Genomic DNA, 15,417 nt, shown 5'->3' with positions numbered 1-15,417 from the left:
AAGACAAACAAGCAAGATATCTTCATTTGTATGAACTTTAAGGTAAAGAGCATATTCATGGAGACAACGAGTAAACCCATTGTCTTGAAAATACTTGTTGATGCAACTATTCCATGCTCGTGGGGCTTGCTTTAATCCATATAAAGCTTTCTTCAACTGCAACACTTTATCTTCATGGTTTTTTACCACGAAGCACAATGGTTGTTCAACATAGACTTCTTCTTCAAGATAGCCATTCAAAAAGGCTGACTTGACGTCTAGTGATGGATCTTCCACTTCATTTGCGCCGCCAAAGAGATAAGCAAATGAATCATTCTCCATGCGGGCAACAGGTGCATAAACTTCTTCATAGTCAATGCCTTGCCTTTCCTTTTAGCCTTTAGCCACAAGTCATTCCTTATATCTCTCCACATCTCCATCAACATTCTTCTTTGTCTTGTATACCCATTTTACTCCAATTGCACGATGACCCTTGGGAAGAGTTGTTAACTCCCAAGTGTTGTTCTTCTCTATTGACTTGATCTCCTCCTCCATGGCTTGTCTCCACCTTTTGTCTGTAACACTTCATCAAAGTTCATTGGTTCACTATCAGCAAAGAGACAATATAAAAAATTAAAATTAGTAACTTCTTCTGTGCCATCATAGAGCTCTTGAATGCTCCTTGTCCTTTGTGACTGCTCATTTGAACTTTTTTGATAAGAAGGAGATGCAACATTGGTTGGAGAAGAAGGTGGAGTTGTATCCTGCACAAGTTCCACGGTCTCTGATTCTTCTTCACCGCCTAGTATGGAAGAAAATCATATGAAGTTTCTTCCTGAGCTTTCCAGTTCCATGCCAATTCGTCATCAAATTCAACATCACGACTCACCACTATCTTGCCGCTACTTGGGTTGTATATCTTGTAGCCTTTTGAACTCGTATCATAGCCAACAAACATATGCTTGACACATCGATCGTTAAGCTTCGCTCTCCCTTGATGTGGCACATGAGCATAGGCTATGCTCCCAAAGATTCTCAAGTGCTTGACACTTGGATTTCTTCCACTCCATGCTTCTTGAGGGGTTTGATCTCTAACATTCTTTGTTGGAGACCTGTTGTTCAAATAAACTGCACAAGATACAGCTTCTGTCCAAAATTCCTTGGGCATACGTTTAGCTTTTATCATACATCTAGCCATATTAAAAATCGTTCAATTCTTTCTCTCTGCAACTCCATTTTATTGCGATGAATAAGGCACCGTTAGAGGATGACGAATTCCATAAGATTGACAAAAGTCATTAAATTCTTTTGAAGTGAATTCGCCTCCTCTATCGGACCTTAAACCTTTTATTTCATAGTCACTTTCTTTTTCTACAAGTACTTTGAATTTTTTAAAAGCAGCAAAAGTTTCAGATTTTTGGTTCAAGAAATAAACCCAAGTCTTTCTACTAAAGTCATCAATGAAGAGTAGAAAGTATTTACTTTTATCAAAGGAAGGTGGATTGATTGGCCCACACACATCAGTGTGAACAAGCTGGAGCGGTTTGGTTGATCTTGACATGGACTCCTTTGGAAAACTCCTCCTTGCATGTTTTCCAAGAAGACAAGCTTCACACAATTGATTGGGATGGCTGATTGATGGTATCCCATGCACCATGTTCTTTTCTCTCATTGTTTTGAGCGCTTCAAAATTCAAGTGCCCAAATCGCATGTGCCAACACCATGATTCATCTTGCACATTAGCCTTCAAATACTTTGCATCAATTGTCTTAAGATTCAGAGAGAATAATCTATTCTTAGCCATATACACTTTAGGAATTAGATTCCACTTGAATCTCTAAGCCAAAGATGCATATTTTTCATGTGGATGTCATATTCCTTTTCAAGAAGTTGGCTCAAACTCAAAATATTAATTTTTAATTTTGGGACATAACAAACATTTTGAATTAACTTGTGGTCACCATTTTTACAGGAGATCAGAATCGTACATATCCCTTCGATTTGAATCTTTGAGGTATCTCAAAATGACACATTACCTCTCACTGTTTTATTGATCTCCACAAACTTCTCTTTGCATCCACACATATGATTGCTTGCTCCATTGTCCAAATACCACGAGCTGCAATCATCCTTGTCTTCTTCCTTGAGTGCCATCAACAACGTTGACTCAACTTATTCTTTCTTGTCGTCAATAAGGTTAGCTTTTTCTTCAACATTGCTACGACATTCCCAAGAGTAATGGCCAAATTTACAATGTTTGATTTGTCATACATTTTCCATTATTTACTTGGTAGTAGCCACGTCCTCTTCCTCCTCTATGTCCACGACCACGACCACGACCTCTGAATGTCTGGTGGATTTTAACTTCATTGTTGAAGTTGTTACCATTACTTCTTCCTCTCCCACGACCGCCACGACCTCGTCCTCGTCCATTCCATCGATAGCTCTTTTCACCTCCATAATCCTTGAAGGATGCCTGAGTTTTAAGAAGTTGCTCTAATGGCACTTCTTGTCTCCTTTTGATCTTTTTTTCGTGGGCCTGTAAAGAGCCCTCCAATTGCTCTACCAGCATAGAGTCTAAATCTTTAGACTCCTCAATAGCGCATACCACAAAATCAAATTTAGGTGTTAAAGTGCGAAGGATCTTTTCTACCACACGGACATCTTCTATATCATCCCCATATCTTCTTAATTGATTTACAACAGCCTTCACTTTTGAACAATAATTCAAAATGCATTCGGATTCTTTCATTTTTAAAATATCAAAATCAGCCCTTAGAGTTTGAAGTTTTACCTTCTTCACTTTGTCAACTCCTTGAAGAGAATTTTGTAAAATCCCGCAAGCTTCCTTTGAGGTGGTAGCATCTTCCATTTTCTCAAACATGGCATCATCCAAACATTGCTGGATGAGCGTGAGGGCTTATTGATCATTCTACCTCGTCTTTGCCAAGACCTCTTTTTCATTTTGAGACAGAGTTTCCTCATTATCGGGTTTTGCATACCCTCTGTCTACGATTTTCCACACATCCCGAGAGCCAAGAATGGCTTTCATACGTAGACACCATTTCTCATAATTATCTTTTGTGAGACGGGGGTACTGAAAAGATAACGGGCTATTATTCATCATGGCTCTGATACCACGTTGTTGGTTAAATAAATATATCTCTCCCAGGAATAATATCCACGGCAAATAATAATAACACAAGAGAGTAACAATAACACCAAATCTTTTAACAGGGTAAAATACAATACCCGAGCGGAGTAATATTATCACTATAATATTACAACTTAGTAGTGTCAAGAGACTACTACAAATTCGAAAGAAATAACACTCTTTATTGTAAAATACCTCACTACAATAATACTGTCACTCACTATTTATCTCACAGACAACAATCTGTGGATTACTCTCACTGCTTTGCTTTCTACTTAGCTTCTATTTATTTTTGGTATGTTAAACAAGAGGGAAGCATCTCTATTTATAGGCAAAATTGTCAACCTCTCAACCAATCAAATTTGATCATTCAACAGCCGCCCAACTTGGCAAATTTGTCCAGCCGCCCACTCTGCAACTTTTTCAATCCTTTCATTATTTCCTTTACGGGTCTCACATCAAATGCCCTCGGTATGAACTACATGGACTTTCTTAACAAGAAGGTGAAAATTAATCTGTCTGGTGGATGACCAGTCACATTGCTGGAGTTGCAGGCATGTCCAAAATTGAGCACTCTATACCCTATGGGTTCTTTCTGTCCGATGTTATTGCTCACTTTGTTTGGGGTCCCTGTGAAGAAGTAGAAATCTGCAAATATAATGGATGAGTTTGGGGTAGATATTTTGAAGAGTTGTGACTATGCTATTGATGATGATAAGATAAGGGGTGACCATGTTTCTGGTGCTGGTCCTTCTAGTGTAGCTTGGAACGCTAGAGCCGCAGAACTTGAAAAGTAGGCATTGGCTATGCAACAATAGATAGAGATGCAGATTGCAGAGATTACCAGGCTAGGAGCACAAAATGCTAAGTTAGAGGAAAAGCCGACTAGAGAACAAGAGCGTAACTCCAGGAATATAGCTGCTCTAGTTGCAAATTTTCTGCCATCTAGTTCTTAGCCAATCTAGTCGGCCCATACACCTCAACCTAGCCAGAACCCCTATTTTCCTTAAATCCAATTCCCTTAGGTAGTTACTATCCAGTCTTGATTTTTTTGTGGCCTTGTAATTAACAATCACGTGTTGATTTTTGTTGATTTATGGTGTTACCTCTAATATTGATAACTGATGTTTATGTGCCTCTTGCTAATTTCCATTTGTACTATTATCACTTCTTATGGCTAGCATTCTTAAATTGACAGTGCTGAACTTGCTGAACATGATTGTCTGATGTGTAGCCCCAATATCCATAAGATTTTCACTCTTTTAAGGATATCAATTTGGTTTTTTTCCGAAACGGCTTTTTCAATAATGCCAAATGGGAGAAGATTGAAATATGCATGAAAGTGAATTAATTAAGTGAGTTATTTGGCACAGGCATGATTGATATAAGATTTGGTGTATATTTATTTGTTATCATCAAAAAGAAAAAAATTATTAGAAATTATGGTTTTGATGATTAACAAATGTATAGTAATACGAAGTGATTGTTTCCTATTAAAGAGCCTAGTGCTGGTAATTATTCTTGTACAAATTTCTTGCCCTAAATCTCAGCGGGTTTACGATTCAATTTCGCACGTGATATTCACTTATTTCATTGGCAATGACATATCAACCTCCTACATATGAGAGAATCGTGGCAGATCTTTCTTGTTGAAAACTGGGTCAAGGATATAAGAAAGTAGCCTATAAAATGTGTGAGAATTGTGGTAAATCTCTCTTGCTAAAGACTAGGTCAAGGATGTAAGGAAGTAGTCCTTATTTTTGGGAAAAAATAACAGAAGAGATTTTTATTTTCTTTATTCTCTAGGGTTAGTTTGATCTTTATTTATTTCTTCTTATCACTAACCTTACTTCTAACATGAGCTATATATTATCTTCTTGAAGATTCAAGCATTCAAATAGAGAGCGTTAAGGAACAGTACCAAGTAGCAAGTTCATGTAAGCAAGTGAAAGACAGCTGTATTAACCAATTCAAGCAAGTGTGTTTATTTCTTTTTTATATATATAAAGTTACCCAGACATAGTCTGGATGGCGTAGTATTTCAAAAAAAAGCACAATGAGGGAGGCTTAACCTGACCTTAGAAGAATACAACAATAGTGATTCCATCACCAAAAAATTCAATAGGAGATATATACAATGTCCTCCTAACTGAAAAGACTACTATACAAGAGCCTAGCTTACAAAGAAATTGCATTTGTCGTACTTAAATCTTATGCTTGGAAACTGCCATTTATCTAAGAGGAAAGGGCCTTTAGCAATCTTAGGAAGTTGCTGATAGGTATGACAGAGCAAGATCTGGTTAGATGTAGTAGCCAGTTTAGCTAAAGAATCTGCCACTTGATTTCCCTCTCTAAAGCAGTGCTTCATAGTCACTTTCGGAATCTCAATCATATTGATAGTTCTGTCTATGACCATCTTGATCTTCAAATTGTTAGTAGTCCTGTTTGTGAGCATATTGGCGATGACCATAGAATCCAATTCAAGAGCAAAATTAGTGTACCCCAAATGGTTGCACCATTTCCTTCCAAACTCTGCTGTAATTACCTCAGCTATATTGTTTCTTTCTCAAGTAATCAGAAAAGAGAAGGCCATAATTAAATTGCCCTTGCTATCCCTGATGATGCCTCTAATTCCTGCTTTCCCACTTTCATTAATATAACTACCATATGTGTATACCTTGAGGTGCCACTTGAAGGAGGTTGCCACATGACTTGCTTCTCGGTATGAACTAGTTTTAGCTTCTCAACTCTATTACTTAGCATAGGCCATTGGAAATTAACATCAATTCCAGGCATTTGTTTTGAAATAGCCGCTTTGATAGTCCAAATGCTTTGATGCTTCATGTGATTCAACTAAAATCTCTTTTGACTGTCGTATCTACAAGAATTTCTTTTTTTCCAGATTTCCCAGTATATCGAAGTAGGCGCAATTTGGAGGATTAGCTTATGCACTCTGTTATTGTTCTTCTCTTCCCACCATCTTTAGAATGTTCCTATGACAGTGTCAGACTCATGCTTAATCCCCAGGGGATTGCCAATTTCATTCCAAATGTAGATCGCAACATCACTATTCATGAAGACATGTTCCATAGTTTCTACCTGTGCAGAGTTACAACAAGAATATCTAGAGGTAATGTTAGTACCAAACTTTCCTACAGTATCATCAAAAGGTAATTTTATTTTAAACAATCTCCAAGTAATAAAAGAAGTTTTAAAAGGAATAGAATTATGCCAAACCTTACTCATAAACTCATTTTTCTGCCTTTACATTCTGATAGAATGCCAGGCAAATTTATTATAGTACTGACCATCTTCTGAGATATTCCAAACAGGAAAGTCCTTATTGTAACAGTTACCAATATCTAAACTGATAATGCAATCAGTTAGGTGAGAAGAGAGGATTTGGTTCAACTTATCAGTATCCCATGCTCCATTATGTAAAAACTTGTTCACTTGATGTTTGACAGATTTCCCAGGGCTCTATATTAGCTGGCTAATGGACCATTACCAGTCTAATTATCCCACCAGAAGCTTGAATTACCACCTTGAATATTCCATGTGATATTGGCCTCTGCTTTGACCTTAATCGTCATCAATTGCTTCCATGTATGAGAATCAGATGATATGGGTACTTTTCTCACTAAGTGGGATCTTTTGCAATATTTATATTTGAGAAAGTTGGACCATAATGAAGGGTGAGTTCTGAATCTCCACCACCTCTTCATGTTGAAGGTTTCAATAATATCTTCCATCCTCCTTATCCCAATACCACCCTATTCTTTGGGTATGCACATATTATGCCAAGAACTCCAATGATACTTGTTATTACCATCCACAAACCGCTAGAAGAAATTTGCAAAATATTTATCCATAAGCTTGATAGTACCTTTAGGAGGGTTCATAGGAGAGAGAATGTAGGTGGGCATAGATTGTAAGACATGTTTGATAAGAATAATTCTGCCTCCAGTCGACATCAACTTACTCTGCCAACCATTAAGGTTTTTAACAATCTTAGCAAGCATACCATCAAACAAACTAACATTCTTCCTACCATAATAAATAGGACATCCAAGATATATAAAAGAAAAATTTTTATCAATAAAACCTGAGGCTTCCCTGATTCTGTTGATTCTGTAGGCAGAAGTGTTTGGAGAGGTGATGAAAAAACTTTTGTTGTTATTGACTTTTTGACCAAAATCTTTCTCATACCTCATAATCTGCTTTTTGATGAATTTTGATTGAGGCAGTGTTACCTCTACAAAAGATAACAATATCGCCGGCATATGCTAAATGGTTAATAATAGGGGCCTCTGTGATCCATGGTAAAAGGGGTGAACTTTTCCTGGTGAGTAAGGTTGTTAAGTGATCTGGAAAGAACTTCAGCTCCAATGATGAACAAGGATGGAGATAAAGGATCACCTTGATTAAGGCCTTGTGAGGAAGTGAAAAAACTTTTTCTGACACCATTAATAATGATAGAGTACCAAACTTTATTAACTAGACCCCAAATAAGATCTATCCACTGTTCGAAAAAATTGAATTTCCTCATCACTGATATGAGGAAGCTTCACGACATTCTATCATAAGCTTTAGCCATGTCGAGCTTAATAATCACATTTCCTCCTCTGTTACTTTGATTAACATTCTGGACGATTTCTTGAGCAAGTAAAATATTTTCTGTAATCAATCTCCCTTTGATGAATCCACTTTTATTATCAGATATGAGTTTGTCAAGCATGGGGTTAAGACTTCTAGAAAGAATCTTGAAAATAATCTTACTTGTGAAGTTGCTCAAACTAATAGGCCTAAGCTCTGAGAAATTGATTGGAGATTCCACTTTAGTTAACAGAACCAAGCAAGTGTGAGAAAAAAACTTGGTCAGCTTTTTCCCATTGAAGAAGTCTTGCACAAAGTCTATAATATCATCCTTGATAATATTCCAGCATTTATGAAAGAAAGTGAAGTTATAACCATCATGCCCAGCAGAGCTAGAAGCACTCAAAATGAAAACAACCTCAGTAATTTCTTCCATGTCAGGGATAGTAGTGAGATAAGTATTATCCTCTTCTGTAATACATTGAGGGATATAATTAAGAATGTCTTGATCTTGGAATTGATGGCTGGTGTTGAACAAATTCTGGAAATGATGAACGGCAGCCTTGCCAATGTTTTCATCACCATCAACCCATCTATTTCTGTGATCCATGATTCTATGAAGTTGGAGCTTCCTTATTCTATTTCTTATAAGACTGTGAAAATATCTAGTATTGGAATCTCCGTCTTCAAACCACTTAACTTTGGCTTTTTGCTTTAACAAAACATCTTGCATTCCCATCCATTTAACATATTCAGCATGGCCTTTATTTAGTGCCTCTCTAGAGAGATCAATGTTGTTGTTAAGATCCTGCTCCTCGAGGTATTACATCTTTGCTTCCCAATCTATAACCTGATCAAATACATTTATAATCTCCTCTTTGGACCATTGAGTTAATCTTCTACTCAAAATTTTGAGTTTTTGTTGCAGTCTCCACATAGAATTCTCATGAACTTGAGTGTTCCACACCTCTTCTACCAACTACTTAAAGGCTGGTTGTTCTGTCTAGAAATCCAGAAATCAAAAGTACTTAATCCCACTCTGAGTATTATTATGACATTTGAGAAGAATAGGCCTATGATCCGAGTCTGTTTTTGCCAAATACCTAACCATATTATTCTGGAATAATTGGCACCAATGATCATTAACAAAGATCCGGTCCAATCTCTTCCAAATTCTTCTTCGAGATTCCCAATTGTTACACCAAGTGAACTTAGGACCAATATACCCCAAATTCATAACCTCACAATTATCCATACAGCTGCAAAAGTCAAGGCTTTTGTACATCCTATAAGGTCGGCCTCCTTTCTTCTCATCGGGATCCAATATGACATTGAAATCACCTCCAATGCACCATGGCCCGTTAACTTGCAAATGAATATTTTCTAAGCTACTCCATAAATCCTTATTTTCTTCTACAGTGCATTTAGCATATACAATATTTAGGAAAAGATTACAGTTAGCAGCCCCATTATGCATTCCGATAGTAATTTGTTGATCACCATTCTCAATCACACTGGTCTTATTGTTCCTAGACCACATGAGCCATATTTGACCATTGGTATTGGAGATACAGTGTTGAAACTCAAAGAATTTCATATACCTCTCGATCGTATTCATGTTAACAAAAGGTTCCATAACGGCAACCAAATTGACTTTGTTGATGTTGATAAGTTTTTTAAGCCTAGAAATGGCTTTCTTGGTATTGACTCCTCTGATATTCCAAAAAATAGCACTTACCATGAAAAAATAGAGGGAATTAATTTGAATTCCCTCCGGGAGGAAAGTTAACTTTGTCTTTGGCCTTCTTTCCATTATTGTTATTTCTTTTTCTTTCCCTTGGAACAGAAGAGAAACCAGTCTCATCATCCATACACCTTTGATCATCGTGATGTTGATCTTCAGCAGTCACGACCGTGACTCTATTTGGCGAGTTGACTTCGATATGTTTCTCAGGTTGTTTCCTGCCTGCTTCTTTTTTATATGTTCATGTTCTATTTCAGGGTTTAAGTCTACCACCAAGTTGATACCTGGCATGGCCTTAACTTCGTATGGTACGCTAGTAGATCCATTGGCATATTCCTTCCAGTTAGGAGCTTCCTGTTTCTTGGCATCTTGGATATTAGTCGATTCTTGAACAACCTCGTCAGAATTGTTGTTAATGGTGTTGTCCATTTCTTTATAAACAGCTTGATATTTGTTAAGATTGTCATAAGTCGGCCCAGTTTCATTGTTGTCGTGTGCCTCGTAACTTTCTTCTTTGTTGTCATCCTCTTGCTCGTTATTTGGTTCTTGCGCCTTTATTGCTATGGCAATTCTTAATTTATTCTTATCCCCCTTATTTCTGGAATTATACGGATTTAGAATTGGTTTAAAAACCACTTTGGACTTTTTCTTAGGGAGCTTCTTTGGATATCCAGATTTCTTCTTCTTGCTAGTTCTTTTTTTGATAGTTGGAATCTTTTCTGTTTGTCCTTGCCTTTCCCTGTTGCATCTTCGTGATTTATACACACATTTTGCAACTCCTTATTCTCATTAGTTCCATTGTTGCTTGTCTGACTTTGCTCCTTGTTCTCTAGTCTAAAATTGTTATCTTTCTGTTTAGTCTCCTTTTTTTCTCCCCTTCCTTTATTTTGGTGTTGTCTTCCCCGCCTCTTTCATTGCCTTCAGAGACTTTTGTAGCGTCTGCTACCTGCTCTTCGTTTTCTTTATTGATTTTCTTGTCATTTCTTTCCGCAAGTTCCTTCCTTTCCAAAACTCTACAATTAATCATATTATGGCCAAGCTTCCTACAGAATCTGCAATAATTGGGAATGCCTTCGTATTCTAGGTTTTGAACAAAACCTTTTTGTGGTGCGTCTTCATAAATCTGACCCACACAGACTGTTTCGGGTTGTTGCTTCAGCAGATTAATCTCAGTTCTAACTTTAGCCATACTCAGCCTAGTTCTTCCCCTTGTTGCTAAATCTATTTCTAGTGGTGTGTCAATAGAGCTAACTACTTGTTTGACATATTGCCAAGTATGCATATAAAAAGGAAGCCCGGGAAGCAGAACCCATACCAGTGCTACTGGGAGGTCTTCTTCTGGTGTGAAATCGGGAGACCACTTCTGTAGCCACATTTGTTGCCCCTCAATCTCAATCACTCTTCTGTACTAGACCATATTAAAATTATCCTCATTAGTGAAATCTAGGAATACATTGAAATTATCGTATACCCATATCTTAGCAGATCCCTTCAAAGAAATCAACTCCTTGAATTTTGACCTAATTCGGTCAATTTGAGGTCTTGGCTTGAGAAATCTCCCAACGATGGTGAGCTTGCATTCAGCTGCCATGATTCCGTAGTAATCCGACGCTTTAAATAGCACCGCCGGCATCCCGTTGTGAGTAGTGTGTGTGGCAATTATAGCTTCTCTTTCATGGTGATTTGGGGGTGCCGACAAGTGAGTGGAGGTGGTGACTTTGGTTGCATATGAGAGCTTTCCATTAATTTCTTTCTTGTTATTGTTCGATGGACTATTGGGAGCAGATTGGCCTTCTAGACGCGCCTGATCGGCGCCGTCCGGCGGGTCCATAGGTTGCGCGTATAGTCACTCTCGTAAAAATAGGAACTGTTAGTATATCGTAGAGAGAGAAAGTGTCGTTGGGTTATCTAGCTTAGTGTGTTTATTTCAATTCTTCTAGTTTGTCTAGATCTTGCACTAGGTATTTCAAGTTGTAACCTTATTTTCTTATTCCAGAAGCACTATATTGGGGTGTCTTTTCTCTGAGAAATCTTCCAGGCTTGAAACTAAGAGTTTAGCTTAGAGAGTATAGCTACAACCTTGTTGGTTGTAGGTTATTTAAGTGACTAGGGTTAGTCTCTTAGGTTATAAAAATTTTATAACCTTAAACTTACTCTTCTTTTTTAGTGAGTGTAGTGAAGAAAATCCCATAGGGGAATCGTGATCTTTACTTCCTTGAACAAGAAGATTTTTTACGTAAATTTTTTTGTCTTATTTACATTCCGCACTTATTAGTTATAGGAAGTAAAAGAATTATTCATCATAACCTGGTTGTAGACATAGATCAGTAGACGGTTGGTGATTTTAGGTGGCAAAATCTTAAAGGTCATTATCTATCAATACACTATTTATCTCCACTCCCCCTTTAGTGTATAAGTGGTGTACCAAATCAACAGAATGTATATGACCTTACTAGTCATGTATTTTCACGTATTGAAAGGAGCCAGTGATATTTATGGGGTACAATTATATAATTGTACTTAACCCCCTTTTTACTGTGGGTATCATGTATATATAGATACTGTGGCTCCTGGTGGTGGCAAAGGGTGCTAGGCCGCTGTCAGTTTTATCGTTACAACATTTGCTTGGTGAAGCCACTTCATTTACCATGGGTATTCAATTAGGATTTTTGGATGAGCTGAGAACTTCATGTCTCGTGCCATCACTTATGTATGTCTTTAGAGATTCGATGATGCATAATGTGTGAGATCTAGCTTAGTGCATGAGACTTCATTTATATTGTTGATTTTGAGTTATGTATTAAACTCTTATGATTCATCATATGTTATGATAATACAAAAACTATGTTAACGATTATTAAATTTTTAAAGATCAATTGATTTATCAAAATATATCATGCACACAACGGGTAGAATAATGTTATGGTTCACTTACTACTTGTTAACGACATTGAGTGTGCCGATCACATAGTTACCTGACATTGGGGCGTGATAGAAAAACAGTATTGCGCAAAGCCAGCAAACTTGGAAGTGTCGGGAATTTTCAAGTGTAAATTCTACTTGAAGTGTTTTAACAGCTCGCGTTTGTCTTCTAGTAGCAAGGAAACAGAGCTAGAACAAAGAGTACAAGATGAGAAAGTATTACAGAAGAACAAAACAAAAAACAAAAATGAATCAGCCATTTTTAAAGGCATTCAACGCATTGAAAAAAGGTGAAAATACGCATTGTGCCACATCAGTATGTCGTGCTTAATAGACATAGATTGTCGAAACTTTATGTGTTTAATAAGTTATAAACCCTAATTCCTTTTTCCACTCCAATTATATAATACACCTTTAGTCACAATTTATTTGACAAAATTTAGACTGACCACCAGATTTAAGAACAAAAAATAATTATTGAAACTTATGGACCAAGACATATTGTCATAAATATTTTTGTGATTGTAAATAATAATATTAAAGTAAAATGAGAAATCCTATTATGTAATATAGATTGATTGAGCATGAAATTTAAGAAAAAAAGACAAAAATTTTAAACTTGTGGGCCAAGACATATTGTGATATACATTTGTGTGAGGGTAAAACATCATATTAAAATTAAAGTTAATTTTTTAAAATATAAAAAGATATTATTCCTCTGGAATAAAAAAAATAGACCACATGTAACCTGAGGAAGTAGTTTTTCCCTTTAATATCGAAAACTTGTGTGCTTAAATGCAGGTATGTGATCAATAATTATTCACATAGTTGATCACATACATGATCTTAATTTGCGTGAAATTAAGGCGTTGTCTGCTGCAACATGGTGTGTCTGACAAGTTGCGCCCTCCTTAATTATTCCCTTCCACTAGGACAAGCATGGCACACTCTCAATATCCATATTAACAATTTTCATTTATTGTAATCTTTAAATAAGATTTAAATATAGAAATTGTATGTAAACATATTGAAGAATCAATGTCCACTTCTTTGACTTTAGTAATCCATATCCCCTCCTCTTGCCGACGGAGACCCCTTGGCCGCTAAAATGTAACCGAAGAACTGCACAGGACTTTCTTAATTGCAAGAACGAGAAAGAAAAAAAACAAAGAAAGTATACAGCAAGCGATTCAAACCGTTAATTAAATTCCACCAAATTTAAAACATACAAGCAACTGATAAGTGGTAAGGAAGATAGATCTATATCAGAAAGCAGTAGGAAATACATTGGAGAAAGGCTAATAAGGAAGGATCATTATTTAGGGATCGAGGATTAGATCTAATCGCTATCGCTGTCGCTGCTGCTGTCATGCCCATCGTGCTTCTTCTCCTTTTTCTCCTTTTTCTCCTTTTTCTTCTTCTTCTCCTCTCCCTCCTTGTGATGGTGTTCTCCGCCTTCTTCTCCATGGATCTTTTCCTTTATCTTCTCAACAATCCCTTCCTTGTGCTCTCCGCTGCTATGGCCGTGCTCCTTTTTGTGCTTCTCTTCTTCCTTGTGCTTATCGGCCTCATGGTGTTTGTCTTTCTCTCCTTCCTTGTGGCCTCCAATGTGGAGTTTCTCCTCTATCTTGTGAATGATTCCTGCCATTTTTTTGTACTTGAATAAGAAATGGGTTAAGCAGAATTGTGATCGGGGTGAGGAAATTAGTGAGAAAGAATGAGGATTTTATAGGGGAAAAGGGACTGGTTGTCGGCACGTTAGCCCTTCTTGATTTACATTTATAACCCTGTCACGCGTCGACGCGGTTTCAACGCGAAGATATTATTATTTAAAAAGCAACCGCTATGAAAAATTTGTAGGACGAGATTTTTTCGGAAGGCTAGTCTAAACGAAGCTATATAACCAAAGGTTTTGATTTTTACTAAAAGTTTTCACTGAAGGCTGCCAAGAAGTTAGGTTGAGAAAAAATTAGATAACTCAAAATGAGTTGAATAGAAGCAGATACTGTCGTAAATATTTTGATCAGAATCGAATTGAATACGTATCGGATAAGGATGAATGGGGGGTATGTAGCCGGGTAGAAGACAACTTGTCCAATTCAATCTCACTTTTAAGACATTTGCTGTAAATTGGTCATAAAGTTTTCTTTTCCTATCCATAACTTTATTCTTCATGTTTTCTTTTGTATATTAGCTAGAAAATTGAGCAATTTAAGTATGTTTACCTACAACTTTGAAGTAGCCAAGGAGAAACAACTGGTTGAGACATGTGATTTAGCCCATAATTTTATTCCAAAATTTTTTACAAATTAATTTGGGTTCAAATACATTGGGTGTGATACCACAGCTCTAGTAAAGTTCTTTGTTGTGAGCATAGGCTCGTACTGTTTAAGAGGCGTCTAAAATTGTTTCTTATGTGTCTACTACTATTAAATTTACCTACTATTTGTTATATGCATTCCTATTAAGGAATTGACATTCCCATTAAAGTTGTCTCATCATCGTCAATACTTGCACGATAAAGGGTTCTGAGATCATACGTAATTAATCGGCTTGTAAACTTATTTGTTTTGGGCTTGATGTACATCATCAAATTACCGGTATTTAAAACTTGATTCCTTATGTACCAGCGCTTCTCTCTTGCTTTGTAAAAATTTCCTTAGGTGCTAAAAATTCGTTCTTGATCATAAACTACTTATAATACAATTCCTAAACTTCGGCAACGTTGGCAGATTCACAAACTAAGATTATTCTAAACACTCCTAATTGATTTATTTAACCCTTCCCCGATACTCATTTGTTTTGAGAAAAGTTATGAAAGAAGAATAAAGGCTCCATAGTTGGGCAACTTCTTCAGTAAACTTTACCGCTAGTCATTCAACTCAGAGTTTGTAACACTAAGTCATATTTTTATTTTTTAACATAAAAATCAGTCAACTTAAAAATTATCATACAAAAATCACTTTTCAATGTTTTGTCACATAAAAGTTATTTAACTTTGGCCAAGTTAACTAAAAAATAA

The 15,417-nt window shown here is 36.6% G+C and overlaps 1 protein-coding gene across 1 annotated transcript; it reads right to left on the bottom strand.

The window, feature by feature from the left end:
* Positions 1 to 13,582: 13,582 nt before the first annotated feature.
* Positions 13,583 to 14,147, bottom strand: LOC107797981 (dehydrin HIRD11-like). The gene has a single exon (XM_016620905.2). It carries the CDS (start codon positions 14,041 to 14,043, stop codon positions 13,735 to 13,737), a length of 309 nt encoding a protein of 102 aa, XP_016476391.1. The 5' UTR covers positions 14,044 to 14,147; the 3' UTR covers positions 13,583 to 13,734.
* Between the last annotated feature and the right edge of the window lie 1,270 nt (positions 14,148 to 15,417).

The sequence above is a fragment of the Nicotiana tabacum genome, chromosome 19, assembly GCF_000715075.1.
Source record: "Nicotiana tabacum cultivar K326 chromosome 19, ASM71507v2, whole genome shotgun sequence".
Taxonomy (NCBI): Eukaryota; Viridiplantae; Streptophyta; class Magnoliopsida; order Solanales; family Solanaceae; genus Nicotiana; species Nicotiana tabacum.
Note: the sequence above shows the minus strand (reverse complement) of the source record. Positions and strands in the feature narration are given on the sequence as shown.

What these genes read in the sequence shown, in the direction of transcription:
- LOC107797981 (XM_016620905.2), bottom strand. Translation starts at nt 14,043, where the DNA reads ATGGCAGGAATCATTCACAAGATAGAGGAGAAACTCCACATTGGAGGC.